The 16,775-nt window shown below is 40.4% G+C and overlaps 1 protein-coding gene across 2 annotated transcripts in view; it reads right to left on the bottom strand.

The window, feature by feature from the left end:
* Nucleotides 1-16,145, bottom strand: part of etnk2 (ethanolamine kinase 2) — a 35,667-nt gene extending 19,522 nt beyond the window's left edge. The window contains exons 1-6 of one of the 2 annotated variants that reach the window (XM_061875515.1): nucleotides 15,994-16,145; nucleotides 15,721-15,905; nucleotides 3,770-3,907; nucleotides 3,575-3,696; nucleotides 3,250-3,390; nucleotides 1-143 (exon numbers count right to left, since the gene is read on the bottom strand). In XM_061875515.1, coding sequence (XP_061731499.1) covers nucleotides 1-143; nucleotides 3,250-3,390; nucleotides 3,575-3,696; nucleotides 3,770-3,907; nucleotides 15,721-15,867 — 691 coding nt within the window. In that variant the 5' untranslated portion in view covers nucleotides 15,868-15,905; nucleotides 15,994-16,145. Of the gene's footprint in view, nucleotides 144-3,249; nucleotides 3,391-3,574; nucleotides 3,697-3,769; nucleotides 3,908-15,720 lie in introns of both variants that reach the window. The other variant, XM_061875514.1, reaches the window with a different exon arrangement.
* Between the last annotated feature and the right edge of the window lie 630 nt (nucleotides 16,146-16,775).

Genomic DNA, 16,775 nt, shown 5'->3' with positions numbered 1-16,775 from the left:
CCTCTTTGCTGTTGTGAATAATGTTCTTGCAGAGCAGATCGTTGTGACAGAGCACCACAGGGGAACCCAGTGTAGAAAGATGCTCTTTCATCCACACAATTTCCTGCTCCAGCACCTCCTTGCTAGGCACTTCCTTCTGGATTCTAGACGCGGGGGTCACAACAAGGAAAACATTGACCATCTTGTGGGAAATGTTGTCCGTCAATTTAGCAAAGAGGAACAATCAGAGTTACGCAGTGAGTCACTATAAAGGGAGTATACTGTATATGGTTAAGATGATGCTAAATCACTTGAGCCATCCAGACGCCATGTTGACTTGAGACTTGTAATGGGATTATGGGAGTTAATCATAATCAGCCACACCGAGACACACGTATTCCGTTGGTTCATTCTCTTCAACTGTGGCCTGCTCTGTGAACTCCCACAGGGACTGAAACTCATGCATGTCTTGATTAAGCACCTGGTACACCTTGCATGGCATTTATTATGTTTCAGCTTCAGGCAGTTGTGCGGCAAAGGGTCTGCTCTTTGTGCATCTATCCAGAAAACAGGCTGTTCTCGTTACTAGGGAAAATAATAAAGTGACTTTATAGGCTGAGCTAAGCAAACAACTGCTGTGCTACCGTTCTATTCCGGTTAGGTTTGATTGTTACAATTACACAAGCATCCAGATGGGCAGCTTTAAAGGGGAACTGCACTTTTTTAGAATTTTACCAATCGTTCACAATCATTATTAGAGACAAGAACATACAGCTTTTTTTCCCCCAGGATTTTAAAGATCATAAAAAACGTTTGCAAGATGCAGCTAAAAGGAGTTATCATTATAGCCTTCAAAGACGTCAAATATATCTTAGAAAACCCTTCAACATTTTATATACACGCTGCAATTTATATATATATATCTATATATATCTATATATAGATATATATATTAGGGCTGGGCAACGATTAAAAATTTTAATCGAAGTTAATCGCACTATTTCTCTGATTAATCGCGATTAACTGCATTGTATACACAAAGCCCAATAATGAATTCAAAAGTAGTGTGTAGTGCACCTTTATTGGAATATTCTCCCACATGAACAAAAGCGCCAAAACATTTGTTGTGCAAACACAATTTAAATCAGTCCTTGTTAAACAGTAGCAGTTAAATAGCATATTTGATGAAAATCAACTCCAAAAATGTAAATACAAACATTTAAGCTTATTGCCACTGCCAGGGTATTTAAGTTATCCTGTTTGTTATGGAAAATAAATATAATCTACATACAAATCTCTGAGCCACAATCATAACATCTGAACAGGCAATTTCTGAGGTAACAGCAGAAACATTTTTTTTATCAGGGATCTTATGTTTAAAAAACCTATATTATAGGTAGTGGGCTGTTTTAGGGAATTTTTGATCAAATTATCTGTAGTAGCAATATTAATAATGTTGTGTTTATTCTGCGTAGTGCACTTAAAATAATTATGACCATATCTAGGAATTGATATGATGGGAATTTTCCGATTGTTTGATGTTATGAGCCAACGAATAAAATAACTGCCATACCCAGCATGCAACAGGAGTGAGGAGCATGTATAGGTTGTGTCGCCATGACAGCATCTTGTATGTTGTGATATGCACGCTCTGAAAGCAAAGGTTAAGAACTCAGCCAACACTCCTGGTCTGCATTATTCATAAATAGACAGACAACACATATACTCCGCTGCTTCACAGGCCGCTGGATGTAGCCGGCAAAGTATTCCCATGCTAGCTAGCCGCTCTAGCAAGCACGCCTCATTCAGTCCAAAACGGCCCGATCTATCCACATCCAGAATTGTCTGGCGGTCGTAAGTGATCCCGGAGTGACCACGCTGTAAGCCAGCCAGGACATTTGCAGAATTGTCCGCTATTTTTGCCAAATGTTGCATCTTTACCAAGAGCCCCTCCACGCCGGGCGACGCCATCTTGTTAAGAAAAGGCGTTAACAAAATAAAAGCATGTAAACAACATACGCAAATGTGCGATAAAATAATGGTCGGCGTTAATAGATTGATGAGTTAACTCATAATTAACGCATTAATTTGCCCACCCCTAATATATATATATATATAATATATATATATATATATATATATGTATTGTCATACATATTCATAACAATATGTAATATGTACAACAGTTACTATATTTTTGGTCATTTTAACCAAAACCGGAACGTATTTGCTTAGCGTATTTATTTCAGTTTGCCCAGCACACTTCCAACTTCCTGCATCAAATGTGTGCTCCTAATTCCGGAAACAAAGGCGAATGTGTTCTCATCGTAGCACACTTGGTAACAGACAAAAAAGATGATCATTTTTTGGACAAATGAGGATTCACAACCTTATCGTTTTGAACTTTAATATGATGATGATGATGATGTAACGCACTTTACATTTGTTACAACCTCAAAGTGCTACAAAGTATATAAATTTAAATTAATAAAGAAAATAGAAAGTTAGAATATAAGGATGACAAACTGCTGGTTATTGAAGTGAGCAGGAACAGAGGCTGAAATGTTGGAACGAATGGAAGACGAGAATGAGGTCGACGTGACTTCACGCTGCAAATGTGGAGCTTGGAGATAAGCTATGCTTAAATAAATGGCGTGCTTACCCAAAACCACCTGGAAAATGTCGCCGCCCAACTGGATCAAGAGGAAAACTGTCCATTGAGTGAGTGACTATAATATTGATGATGAGACATGCAGGACATCATGCTTGTTATCACAACTAAAAACGCTGTCGAGCTAATAAAACATGAAGTGTGGGCTAGTAATAGGATTGTTCATATTTTTCAGTCAGTACAGATTGGTGTCCTATCTTGCGATGGCATGCTACGCTAGAAAAAGTTCCTCAGTTTTTTCTCTTACAATAACAATGTCTCTACAGCTTGGTTATCATACAGATTGCTGAACGTTAATGAAGTATTGTTGACAGTTTTTAGGTTAATTTTCAAGGATATTTAGAGGAATGGATTGATCCCATTAGCTGTATTGCTAGCCACAATGAAAAATAACATTATTACAAATTAGAATGCGAAAAAAAATCATTTTGTCTTCTTGTGTCTTATAAGGATTGTGCAGTTTTGCTTAAAGCCTGCCTATCTTGGGCATTTCCAACTCAAACAATGTATTTTCTTGCCCACTCCCCAAAAACAATAGATTAAAGATTCAAAACAATTATGAATTAGAGCAGGGTCACTGAGGAGGAGCAACATCTCACCTGATGTTGGATGCTTGTTCTGTGAACTCTGTAGCCACAAGTGAAAAGTATTTTCTCATTTTAATCCAGAGGTTGGGTTTAGGGATGCATCCATTATGTGCATGGATTGCATGGATACGAGCCATCTCCTTCGCTATAAGTCTGTAATGTAGGAAGACATGTGGATGTAAATAAAGTTTTAGTATGTTTCCCATTTTAGCTTCAGTCCAACACAAATTGCATTCAATTACCTAGTTTGCTTGTGCATTACACACAGTTTATTTTATTAAATCTTTAATTCAAACTGTTAATTATAAGTAGCCCCACAATGTTTGCCGGTCCTAACCTGAGTAAAGAAGGATCCCTGACGTCTTGTGTCCCAAGAGCATCCCCCTGCATGAATTCGTAGCAGATGCCATTTTGAAAGGTGCAGTACAGACGAGGAGCACAACCGTTTGCATGCAGCACCTGATGGATAAACAACATTCAAATCAGAAGGTTTTGGAAACCCGTTTGACACTTGGATGAATTAAACTTCTACCTGAAAGCTTTTGAGCTCATTGTCTCGGTCGACAATTAGCTCAGTCTTGTTCCCGTATACTCTGACGAGGACCACGTCTTCCGGACTGTCCTCCACATAGCAGCCTACCAGTTTGTTGGTTGTCCCATCAGTGAAGAACTGAAGTAAGAAAAAAGATCATTGGTTTCAAGCCTTTATGTAGATGATTGACAATGAGGTTCAGACAGCTCAGGTCACAAATGACAGTTTTGTGGAGTTCTAAACCACTAAGAACATAATTTAAATTCATCTGCATTATGAATATCAACTAAAAGGTTATTAGTGTTAACAAAATAATAGCTAATATGCAAGAAAGAGACAATTTTACACTTGTGTAAAATGACTCAAAAGCACCAGTACTAAGGGTACTAAAAGGCATAGACGTGTCAGTGGAAACCTGTCGGGCAACACAGCTCACCACAATCAACACAACAGACACACATGGGCTATACACTGTATCTCATCACAGACGCTCGCTCACTCACACATATCTGGCATTCCGTGCATGGCCAACCACAAAGGTGGGCGTGCAGTCATCCCTGTTATGACCATAGACAAACTGGCAAAAACACACTTGTCTACTACACGTCTGATCCCCTCCGCATGCCAAACAATACGCCGCTAAAACCGGTGACCAATACATCGATGGACAGCAAAAAGTTTGGTCCCAGACAGACACAAACATTGAGCCAGGGTTCACGCGCAGGCTAGGAGGGTGTTTCAGCTCTCGGGGACGGTAACTCCATATATCCGAAGGGGGTCAATTAAAGCATGTGTTTATTTATTAAAAATAACCAGGACTTAACTTACACACTTCCTGTCATTTAAGGATTAGGTTTACTGAACTCAAGAGTTACCGTATTTTTCGGACTGTAAATCGCAGTTTGTTTGTTTTTCAGTTTGGCCGGGGGTGCGACTAATACTCAGGAGCGACTTATGTGTGAAATTATTCACACATAATCCTAAAATATCAAATATTATTTAGCTCATTCACGTAAGAGACTAGACATATAAGATTTCATCGGATTTAGCAATTAGGAGTGACAGATTTTTTTGGTAAATTTATAGCATGTTCTATATCAATCAATCAATCAATCAATCGTTTATTTATATAGCCCCAAATCACAAATGTCTCAAAGGACTGTACAAACCATTACCACTACGACATCCTCGGAAGAACCCACAAAAGGGCAAGGAAAACTCACACCCAGTGGGCAGGGAGAATTCACATCCAGTGGGACGCCAGTGACAATGCTGACTATGAGAAACCTTGGAGAGGACCTCAGATGTGGGCAACCCCACCCCCTCTAGGGGACCGAAAGCAATGGATGTCGAGCGGGTCTAACATGATACTGTGAAAGTTCAATCCATAGTGGCTCCAACACAGCCGCGAGAGTTCAGTTCAAAGCGGATCCAAGACAGCAGCGAGAGTCCCGTCCACAGGAAACCATCCCAAGCGGAGGCGGATCAGCAGCGTAGAGATGTCCCCAACCGATACACAGGCAAGCGGTCCATCCTGGGTCCCGAAGAGCGTTCCATCCTGGGTCTCGACTCTGGACAGCCAGTACTTCATCCATGGTCATGTTATAGTTATTTGAATGACTCTTACCATAATATGTTAGGTTAACATAGCAGTTACCTTCTCAGTTGGTTATTTATGCCTCATATAATGTTAACTTATTCAGCCTGTTGTTCAATATTCTTTATTTATTTTAAATTGCCTTTCAAATGTCTATTCTTGGTGTTGAGTTTTATCAAATAAATTTCCCCCAAAAAATGCGACTTATACTCCAGTGCGACTTATATGTTTTTTTTCCTTCTTTATTATGCATTTTCGGCTGGTGCGACTTATCGGAGCGACTTATACTGCGAAAAATACGGTAACCTTTATCATTTAAAGTAGATAAGAACACTCAATGTTGGATTGTTCAAACAAATGACAGAGGAATCTCTTTAAATGCTCGGAATTGTCTGTGTCGCATTCAGCAGGAGGAAGTCCACATGGATGCAAATAGTAATGTTGCTCTTGAGTAGTTTTATGGTTGACACGAAATAGACCACACAACCAGCTAAGTAGCGCACTCCATTTTGCATCAGATGTTAGTAACATAACTAAAATACTACGGCATATTTTGATGAAACTTTCAGTCAATGTTTGAAATGGGATAAAGAACAAGTCATTAGACTTCAGGGGTCAACTCTATGCGTGTATGCTAGCAGCACAAGCACGACAGAGACAAAGAGAAGGGGTTAAATCTGTTCATGATATTTCTCAGAGTGAACACCCTTGCAGCTTGTTGGGAAGCAACAGAACAACAAAACAAACATGCATGCACATGGCAATTGTATTTATTCTTGAATGCATTAGTTTGTTAGGAGACTATGTATTCACTCTATGTTAGTTAGCAACTCGGCTCAAAAAGTTATGGACAGAGTTTAATTTAACTTTCAGAAATCCCAGGACACGTTGGGGAGACTATGTCTCCCGGCTGTCAATCAATCAATCAATCAATGTTTACTTATATAGCCCTAAATCACTAGTGTCTCAAAGGGCTGCACAAACCACTATGACATCCTCGGTAGGCCCACATAAGGGCAGGGAAAACTCACACCCAGTGGGACGTCGGTGACAATGATGACTATGTCCTAGGAACATCTCGGGATCCCCCGGGAGGAGCTGGAGGAAGTGACTGGGGAGAAGGAAATCTGGGCTTCTCTGCTTAGGATGCTACCCCCGCGAACCGACTTCGGATAAGCGGAAGAAGACGGATGGAAATTTGGGGAGATTGGATAAGGAACAAGGTATTAGACTTTAGGGATGATCCGGATGACTGTCTAGATTCAGGATTTTTAAAATGATTTCTTTACTATTAGGCGATAGGGTCTGGCGGATATCTGCACTTTCCGAGTTTCAAACAGTGATTGATCAACAACCATCCCAACTAGGGCTGGGCGATATATCGATATATACCATATATCGCGGGTTTGTCTCCGTGCGATATAGAAAATGACTATATCGTAATATTCAAGTATACGTTCTCACGCAGTTGCTTTTAGCTGCGGGCGTACACTTCAAGTTCTTCTCGCTCTTTCCTGTCTTTCCTTCTAACAGACAAGCAGGCGCACATTCTTACATACGTCACAAACTGTCACGTCATGCGTCACATACATGTCCACCCTCGCAGAGCAGGGAGGTAGCAGACTGGGCTACGTTAGCTGCTAACGTAGCCGTACGAGAGAAAGAAGGTGTCGATCCGGTAACAAATGAAGGAAGACTTAATTCCCAATAAAAACAGCAGGGTTTCCATTGTCTGGCGGTGGTTTGGCTTCAAGCGGGAATATGTCGAACAGACAGCCGTAATTTGTCAAGTGTGGGGGGAAAAAGCGTTGCTATAAAAAGTAGCATTACTGCTAATATGTAGCATCATTTGAAAAGTCACTCGCTAGAGAATGAAGAGAATTTCATAACCGTAGTAACCTACCACATAGTGAAGGACGAATACTATTTGATTTCCTATTATGCAACATTTTTTATTTGACACTTAAAATGTTTCTGACAATCTTGCACTTTCTGTTTCGGAAATGTCTTAAATGTTTGTGCCATTGCTTAATAACTTTTGGTCAATTGACTTAGTTGTGATTTCCCTCTCTGCATGAAAGTTTAAAAGTAGCATATATGAATGCAGTATGGAGAAACATGTTTTAATGTAGACACATAGAATCATCATACTGCTGTGATTATATGCATCAAGTGTTCATTCAAGGCCAAGGCAAAATATCGTAGGCAATATCGCAGAGCCCTAATCCCAACACAAATTGACAAGATTCCCAATGATCAATTAACAAATTAATCCGGATCTCCATCAAAACTCTTAAACCATACAATTATTCAATCTTTTTTGGCAAGAAGCAAATTAGACACAAGACACAGGCTTATCTCCACTATCTGCTGGAATCTAGCTACGCCCAAACTGTCAGACAAAAGAATGCGTTGAAATGGGACCAAAAGCCTGTCTCTGTAGTTGCCGTTCAGAAAAGCTCTGCATGTCTGACCTGGGAGAGATGGCGGTAAGCACTTTAGAACACCAGCTGCAAGTGAGGAAATCGGCGTGCTGTCCACAGAGATCTGACAGCAGGATATGGATGCTGCAGCTGTGGCTAAGCGGTCATAGGAAGTAGAACAGTTCATAGTACATGTTTTGCTAATGACAGGCACACCATTTTTACATGGTTGATGACATAACAGGACATCAAGGATTGCTCAACATATGCACAAATTCACTCAACAATGTAGAGTAGGGTGTATGCACATGTTGTTTTATTGCCTACCCTGATGTGTCAGGATGACAAGGGGATAGTTGATCAACCATTTCTATATTGCCAAAACAAAACAGCTAACGGTTACCTTTGCAGATCAACTATCGTGCTGCTTGGGCCAACATCCACATTCACAGCCTTACGGAAATAAAAAATAAAAAATCATAAAACGCTTTAACACGACACATAACTGCCAGATTGCTTAAAGTATCCTTGTTAAAGGATTTTCTCAGATGAAAGCCACAGTAAGAACTAAGGAGTGTAGTGGTTTTATGTTTATGATGGAAAGGTTGCTACTGTAGTTGTTTGATTGGAGGACCAGAATCAACACTTCGGCTGTACGATTAAACGATATCAAGGTTTTAATTAGTGCGATAAATAACCGCAAGAGGTTGATTTCCAGCCCCCACTCCTATCTCTCTCTTTTCAGTCATTCACATGCTTGGTCCCAGACAGGAAGGACACGCAGCCTCCCTACTCGCCAATGAGAAGTGTGGCAAAGTAACAACAATTAGGAGAAAAAAAATATTGTGGTGGGAATATTTCAGCTTCAAATAGATTGGGGATGTATGCCCATCAACATGGAAGAAGGAGCAAGAATCCCGTGCTCGTGTGATGGCAATAAACAAAAAGATGTCTTTGTATTTATAACTGTAGGATGTTCAATATTAATTTAAGTTTAAATATTTGCTTTCAGGAATGAGTCCATATAATTTGTTTTGTTGGTTTATTTGGTATAACAGAGTTATTTACCTTCCAGTTACAGCAACAATATGTGAAACAAAAGCTCAGAATCTGTATAAAGTAAAATATTTTTGGAAAGTAAATTATTGCATATTGTTCTAATACAAAATGATTGATTGAAACTTTTATTAGACAATAATTCAGACAATAATATGTTGATTGACAGTCTAAAAGCAACACGTCTCTCTTCACTCATAATTTTTATCAGTTTTATGCATTTTTAAGTTGGAAATATATATATATATAAAACCAATGGCAAATCCATCCATTTTCTAGCACTTCTCCCTTTTGGGGTCAAATCGCAATTTTGGAGAGAAAAATCGCAGTTAGGGTTTTCTGAATATCTTGCAGTCCCAATCAACACTTCTCTTACTTCTTCTATTTACTTCTCCCAATAAACCACAGGGATAAATATCTCCTTTTATTACAGGATTATTTAATCCTTCTGCCTTTATGTATACATTTTATATCCTGTATACTGTGTAATTTACATATATTTTCAGACTTACACTCGATCGACTACTTGTATGCCGGGAGTTGTCAATCTGATTTTTTTTAATATCATGCATATTTAATACCATTGAAAACTGTTTTTTGTTCTCAACTGTAGACAGAAGTCCCACTCTCTCTTTCCGGACACAGGCTTGACAATATTGTACAGATGGAATCAAAATGTTCATGCATTACAAAAATAACACAGCACGCTACAAGTCAGTAGAATCCATATTATTGTCTTTCCCCCTGGAACACAAACGCCAAATTGGTTTTCGAAGAGCGCCTGATTGTTTGCATAATCCAGCAATTATGCACACGGGGTACATGATTGATTGATTAGACAATAAATGAGACAGTAATATGTTGATTGACAGTCTAAAAGTAACACGTCTTCCATTATTCGTTATTTTCTCAATTTTATGCATTTTTAAATTGAAAATATAATAAATAAAGCAATGGGAAATCCATCCATTTTCTACCGCTTGTCCCTTTCGGGGTAGAATCGCAATCTCAATTTTGGAGAGAAAAATCGCACTCAGGGTTTTCTGACAATCTTGAAGTCCCAATCAACACTTCTCTTGCTTCTTCTATTTACTTCTCCCAATAAACCACAGGGATAAATACCTCCTTTTATTAAGGGGTTATTTAATTCTTGTGCCTTTATGTTTACATTTTATATCCTGTATACAGTGTAATTTAGGTAAATGTTCAGACTTACACTCGGCCTACACTAGTTTTATGTCTGGAGTTGTCATTTATATAAAAAAATGTGTGCATATTTAAGAATACCATTGAAAACGGTATTTTGTCCTCAACTTCATGTATTGTAGACAGAAGTCCCACTCTCTCTTTCCAGACACAGACTTGACAATATTGTACAGATGGAATCAAAATGTTCATGCATTACAAAAATAACACAGCACGCTACAAGACAGTAGAATCTATAATATTGTCTTGCACCCTGGAACACAAACGTTAAATTGGTTTTCGAAGATGTGCCGCAAAGAGAAAGGCGTTAACCCTGATTGTGTGCATAATCCAGCAATTATGCACACGGGGTACATGATTGATTGATTAGACAATAAATGAGACAGTAATATGTTGATTGACAGTCTAAAAGTAACACGTCTTCCATTATTCGTTATTTTCTCAAGTTTATGCATTTTTAAATTGAAAATATAATAAATAAACCAATGGCAAATCCATCCATTTTCTACCACTTGTCCCTTTCGGGGTAGAATCGCAATCTCAATTTTGGAGAGAAAAATCGCAGTCAGGGTTTTCTGACATTCTTGAAGTCCCAATCAACACTTCTCTTGCTTCTTCTATTTACTTCTCCCAATAAACCACAGGGATAAATACTTCCTTTTATTAAGGGGTCATTTAATTCTTGTGCCTTTATGTTTACATTTTATATCCTGTATAGTGTAATTTAGGTATATGATCAGACGTACCCTCGGCCTACACTAGTTTTATGTCTGGAGTTGTCATGTATATTTAAGAATACCACTGAAAACTGTATTTTGTCCTCAACTTCATGTATTGTAGACAGAAGTCCCACTCTCTCTTTCCAGACACAGACTTGACAATATTGCACGGATGGACTCAAAATGTGCATGCATTACAAAAATAACAGCAAGCTACAAGACAGTAGAATCTATATTGTCTTGCCCCCTGGAGCCCAAACGTCAAATTGGTTCTCAAAGATGTGCCGCAAAGAGAAAGGCGTTAACCCTGATTGTTTGCATAATCCAGCAATTATACACACACGGTACATAATTATGTACCGTGTGTGTATAATCAATCAATCATTAGACAATAAATGAGACAGCAATATGTTGATTGACAGTCTAAAAGTAACACGTCTTCCATTATTCGTTATTTTCTCAAGTTTATGCATTTTTAAATTGAAAATATAATAAATAAAGCAATGGCAAATCCATCCATTTTCTACCGCTTGTCCCTTTCGGGGTAGAATCGCAATCTCAATTTTGGAGAGAAAAATCACACTCAGGGTTTTCTGACATTCTTGAAGTCCCAATCAACACTTCTCTTGCTTCTTCTATTTACTTCTCCCAATAAACCACAGGGATAAATACCTCCTTTTATTGAGGGATTATTTAATTATTGTGCCTTTATGTTTACATTTTATATCCTGTATAGTGTAATTTAGGTATATGATCAGACGTACCCTCGGCTTACATTACTTGTAATGTATATTTAAGAATACCACTGAAAACTGTATTTTGTCCTCAACTTCATGTATTTTAGACAGAAGTCCCACTCTCTCTTTCCAGACACAGACTTGACAATATTGCACGGATGGACTCAAAATGTGCATGCATTACAAAGATAACAGCCAGCTACAAGACAGTAGAATCTATATTGTCTTGCCCCCTGGAGCCCAAACGTCAAATTGGTTCTCAAAGATGTGCCGCAAAGAGAAAGGCGTTAACCCTGATTGTTTGCATAATCCAGCATTTATGCACACGGGGTACATGATTGATTGAAACTTTTATTAGACAATATTCAAGACAATAATATGTTGATTGACAGTCTAAAAGTAACACATCTCCCTTCATTAGTTATTTTCTCAGTTTTATTAATTTTTAAATTGGAAATTTATAAATAAACCAATGGCAAATCCATCCATTTTCTTCCGCTTGTCCTTTTTGGGGTAAAATCACAATTTGAGAGCAAAATCGCAGTGTTTTCTGAAAATCTTGCAGTCCCAATCAACACTTCTCATGCTTCTTCTATTTACTTCTCACAATAAACCACTGGGATAAATATATCTTTTTATTACGGGATTATTTTATATAATACGTTGATCGCGAGCTACCGGTCGATCGTGGAGGGTCTGCCAGTCGATCGCAAACCAAGCATTAAAAAAATAAACCTAAAAATTTGCGATCGTTAATCTTTACTACGTCACTTTCGTCACTTGATTGACATTCACGGCACCCGAGGGTCTTCTGAGATGACGCTGGCTGCTGCGAGATCATTATTAAGAAAACATGACCGAGAAACACTTTTTATTTCAACAGACTCTCGCGCCGTACCTGCTGTCAAAACCCTAAAGACAGACTGCACAGTTGCTGTCTTCACAATAAAAGCCCTGCTTCATCCTGCCTGGGCTAACAAAATAAGAGTCTCAGAAAGCTAGCGTGCACAAGATGGCAAGCTACGGAGTTTGCCGCCAATGTGTTTCTTGCAAAATGTATAAAAACGAGTATAGAAGCTGGACAAATAAAATGCCAAAAACTAACCACTTCCATGTGGTATTGGACAGAAAGAAGGACTTTTTTTCTCCTCCATTTGAAAATGTGGATGTTATCAGCACTACTGTCTGATTCCAATCAATGCAAGTCATCAGAATCAGGTAATACACCAACTTATATTCTTGTCTTCATGAAACAAAGGAATCTATATGTGTTATGTGGGCGGCATAGCTCGGTTGGTAGAGTGGCCGTGCCAGCAACTTGAGGGTTGCAGGTTCGATTCCCGCTTCCGCCATCCTCGTCACTGCCGTTGTGTCCTTGGGCAAGACACTTTACCCACCTGCTCCCAGTGCCACCCACACTGGTTTAAATGTAAAAAAAAATTAGATATTGGGTTTCACTATGTAAAGCGCTTTGAGTCACTAGAGAAAAAGCGCTATATAAATATAATTCACTTCACTTCACTTACACATGCTTGTGTTATTATTAAACACCTTCAACATGTTAACAAAAACGTCTCTTTTATAAATAATTAAATATAAATTATATATATGAATGAAGTAGATTCCTTCGACTTGGTCAATTGAAAAGTAGGTCGTCTTCAGAAAAAGTGTGGGCACCCCTGCTGTATACAGTGTAATTTAGGTATATGATCAGACTTACACCCGGCCTACATTACTTGTACGTCTGGAGTTGTCATGTATATTTAAGAATACCTTCGAAAACTGTATTTTGTTCTCAACTTCATGTATTTTGGAGAGAAGTCCCACTCTCTCTTTCCAGACACAGGCTTGACAATATTGCACAGATGGAATCAAAATGTGCATGCATTACAAAAATAACAGCAAGCTACTAGACAGTAGAATCTATAATATTAACACACTAATCAGTAGAATCTATAATATTAACACACTAATCAGTAGAATCTATAATATTAACACACTGAGTGAGGCCCTCTACAAGAAGTGACAGAGCCGCCTCTACTTCCTCAGGAGGCTAGGATCCTTCAACGTCTGTACAAAGGTGTTGAAGATGTTCTACGAGTCGGTGGTGGCGGGCGCCTTCTTGTACGCCGTGGCCTGCTGGGGCTGCGGGTTAAGAGTGAGGGACGCAAACAGACTGGACAAGCTGGTAGAGAAGGCCAGTAACGTGGTGGGAGTGGAGCTGGACTCTCTGGCGGTGGTGTCAGAGAGAAGAAGTCTAGCAAAACTCCTAGCCATTATGGAACACACCTCCCACCCACTACACTCGGACTTTGTGGAGGGAATAAGCCCGTTCAGTGGAAGGCTCAGACTCCCAAAATGCAACATGGAACGACACAGGAGGTCCTTCACAATGACAGCCATCAGACTGTATAATGCATATGTTCCTTGACTGCACTTAAATGTAGAATATATTTATACTATTCATATACTATATACATATATATAATATAAATTATATTATTATACATTGTCCATGGTTCTCTCCCGGAAAAGGGTGGAGTGCCATCTCCGGGTTGGGGAGGAGACCCTGCCCCAACTGGAGGAGCTCAAATACCTAGGAATCTTGTTCACGAGTGACGGAAGAGTGGATCGCGAGATCGACAGGCGGATCGGTGCGGCGTCTTCAGTAATGCAGACGTTGTACCGTTCCGTTGTGGTGAAGAAGGAACTGAGCCGGAAGGAAAAGCTTTCAATTTACCGGTTGATCTACGTTCCCATCCTCACCTATGGTCATGAGCTTTGGGTCATGACCGAAAGGATAAGATCACGGGTACAAGCGGCCCAAATGAGTTTCCTCCGCCGTGTGGCGGGTCTCTCCCTTAGAGATAGGGTGAGAAGCTCTGTCATACAGGAGGAACTCAAAGTAAAGCCGCTGCTCCTCCACATCGAAAGGAGCCAGATGAGGTGGCTCGGGCATCTGGTCAGGATGTCACCCGAACGCCTCCCTAGGGAGGTGTTTAGGGCACGCCCAGGGAAGACCCAGGACACATTGGGAAGACTATGTCTCCCGGCTGGCCTGGGAAAGCCTCAGGATCCCCCGGGAAGAGCTAGACGAAGTGGCTGGGGAGAGGGAAATCTGGGCTTCCTTGCTTAGGCTGCTGCCCCCGCGACCCTTTTTATTAGTCAATATTCAAGACAATAATATGTTGATTGACAGTCTAAATAAATTGTCAAAAAATTGCGTCACACGCCACTATTCGGCCTTGTTTTTAATTCATTCCACCGAAGGCCGAATGTGGCTTTTTTTGCCATATTCGGCCGAATATATTCGGTTACCGATTCATCGGTGCATCCCTAATTTTGAACAGATGTGATAGAAAATGTATGGTTGGATTAAAACGCATGAGAATGTTTGATAATTTGAATGTTATTTTTAACACTGTGATTACCAGCGGGGGCTTCACGGTGGAAGAGGGGTTAGTGCGTCTGCCTCACAATACGAAGGTCCTGCAGTCCTGGGTTCAAATCAAGGCTCGGGATCTTTCTGTGTGGAGTTTGCATGTTCTCCCCGTGAATGCGTGGGTTCCCTCCGGGTACTCCGGCTTCCTCCCACTTCCAAAGACATGCACCTGGGGATAGGTTGATTGGCAACACTAAATTGTCCCTAGTGTGTGAATGTTGTCTGTCTATCTGTGTTGGCCCTGCGATGAGTTAGCGACTTGTCCAGGGTGTACCCTGCCTTCCGCCCAATTGCAGCTGAGATAGACACCAGCGCCCCCCACTACCCCAAAAAGGGAATAAGCGGTAGAAAATGGATGGATGGATTACCAGCGGAATTATTAATTACTTATCGTGTTAAGCTAAGATGTATCTGAGAGCCAGATGCAGTCATCAAAAGAGTCATAGGTTCTCTACCCCTGCACTAATCTTTCATCCTCGCTCAAATTAATTGTCGCTTTCTCGCTGCTGGTGGCCATGATTGTAAACAATGTGAGGATGTGAGGAGCCCTACAACCCCTGACGTCACACGCACGGCGTCTGCTACTTCCGGTACAAAAGATGGCAAAAATATGGCAATATGGCAAAATGATGAAGTATGACACGTAGAATGGAGCTGCTATCCCCGTTTAAATAAGACCATCTCATTTCAGTCGGCCTTTAAGGGCCAGACAAGCTGTCTAAGCCGCCTGGCCTAGCACACGCCGGCCAGCTAGCTCCCCACTTGGCGTACCTTGGTCTTGACGCGGTCCTTCCCCCACGCAGGTCTCAGCTCTTTAACGAGCTTCATCGCGCCCTCCGTCACGTTGTGCTCGTCCACAAAAATTGGAATTCTTCGTATGAGCGGCGAGCCCACCGGCACACGGATCTGCGTCTCCATCCCGCCGCCGTTTACCCGCGAAGTGTCCGTGGGCGCTTCTAGAAACAAATGCAGCATACAAGTGTTGCTCGGCTCGCACGTCCGATAGCGTGTCGATAAATATTTCAGGGTGACAAAGTGTGTTGCCTGGTCGCTGTTCTCTCACTCCTCCAGCGGCGAAGAAAGTGATGAATGACTCGATATTCGACGCCGGTTCCTACAAGCTGTCAGCGGCTGTTAGCGCTTCCTCCTACTTAGCTCCGCCCATCCGGGATCATCCGATTGTACCAGCCATTTGAGACCACACAAGCCCGTCGAGCTCGTGTGTTTCCGGAGACACCCGAACTTTGCCGAAGTCTTCTAACGCAGGGGTCAGCAACCTTTTTGAAAGCAAGAGCTACTTCCTGGGTACTGATTCATGCCAAGGGCTACCAGTTTGATACACACTTCAATACATTGCCAGAAATAGCCAATTTGCTCCATTTACTTATGTTATTATTAATAATTAATGATATTTATCTTTGTGGAAACACTGATCATCTTAATGATTTCTCACATTAAATATAAAGTGGGGCAATAAAGTATTTAGTCAGCCAGCGATTGTGCAAGTTCTCCCACTTCAAATGATGACAGAGGTCTGTCATTTTCATTATAGGTACACTTCAACTGTGAGAGACAGAATGGGAAAAAGGAATTCACATTGTAAGAATCTTAAAGAATTTATTTGTAAATGATAGTGGAAAATAAGTATTTGGTCAAGCATTCAAAGCTCTCACTGATGGAAGGAGGTTTTGGCTCCAAATCTCACGATACATGGCCCCATTCATTCTTTTCTTAACACGGATCAATTTGTTGAATATTCAACATTATTGTCTTTGAGGTTCCAAATGTGTTTGCTGAGTTCTGTAGAATTCCGCAAAGTCTGGTTT

This window comes from Nerophis ophidion, linkage group LG16, assembly GCF_033978795.1.
Source record: "Nerophis ophidion isolate RoL-2023_Sa linkage group LG16, RoL_Noph_v1.0, whole genome shotgun sequence".
NCBI lineage: Eukaryota > Metazoa > Chordata > Actinopteri > Syngnathiformes > Syngnathidae > Nerophis > Nerophis ophidion.
This window is presented reverse-complemented; position numbering and strand designations above follow the sequence as displayed.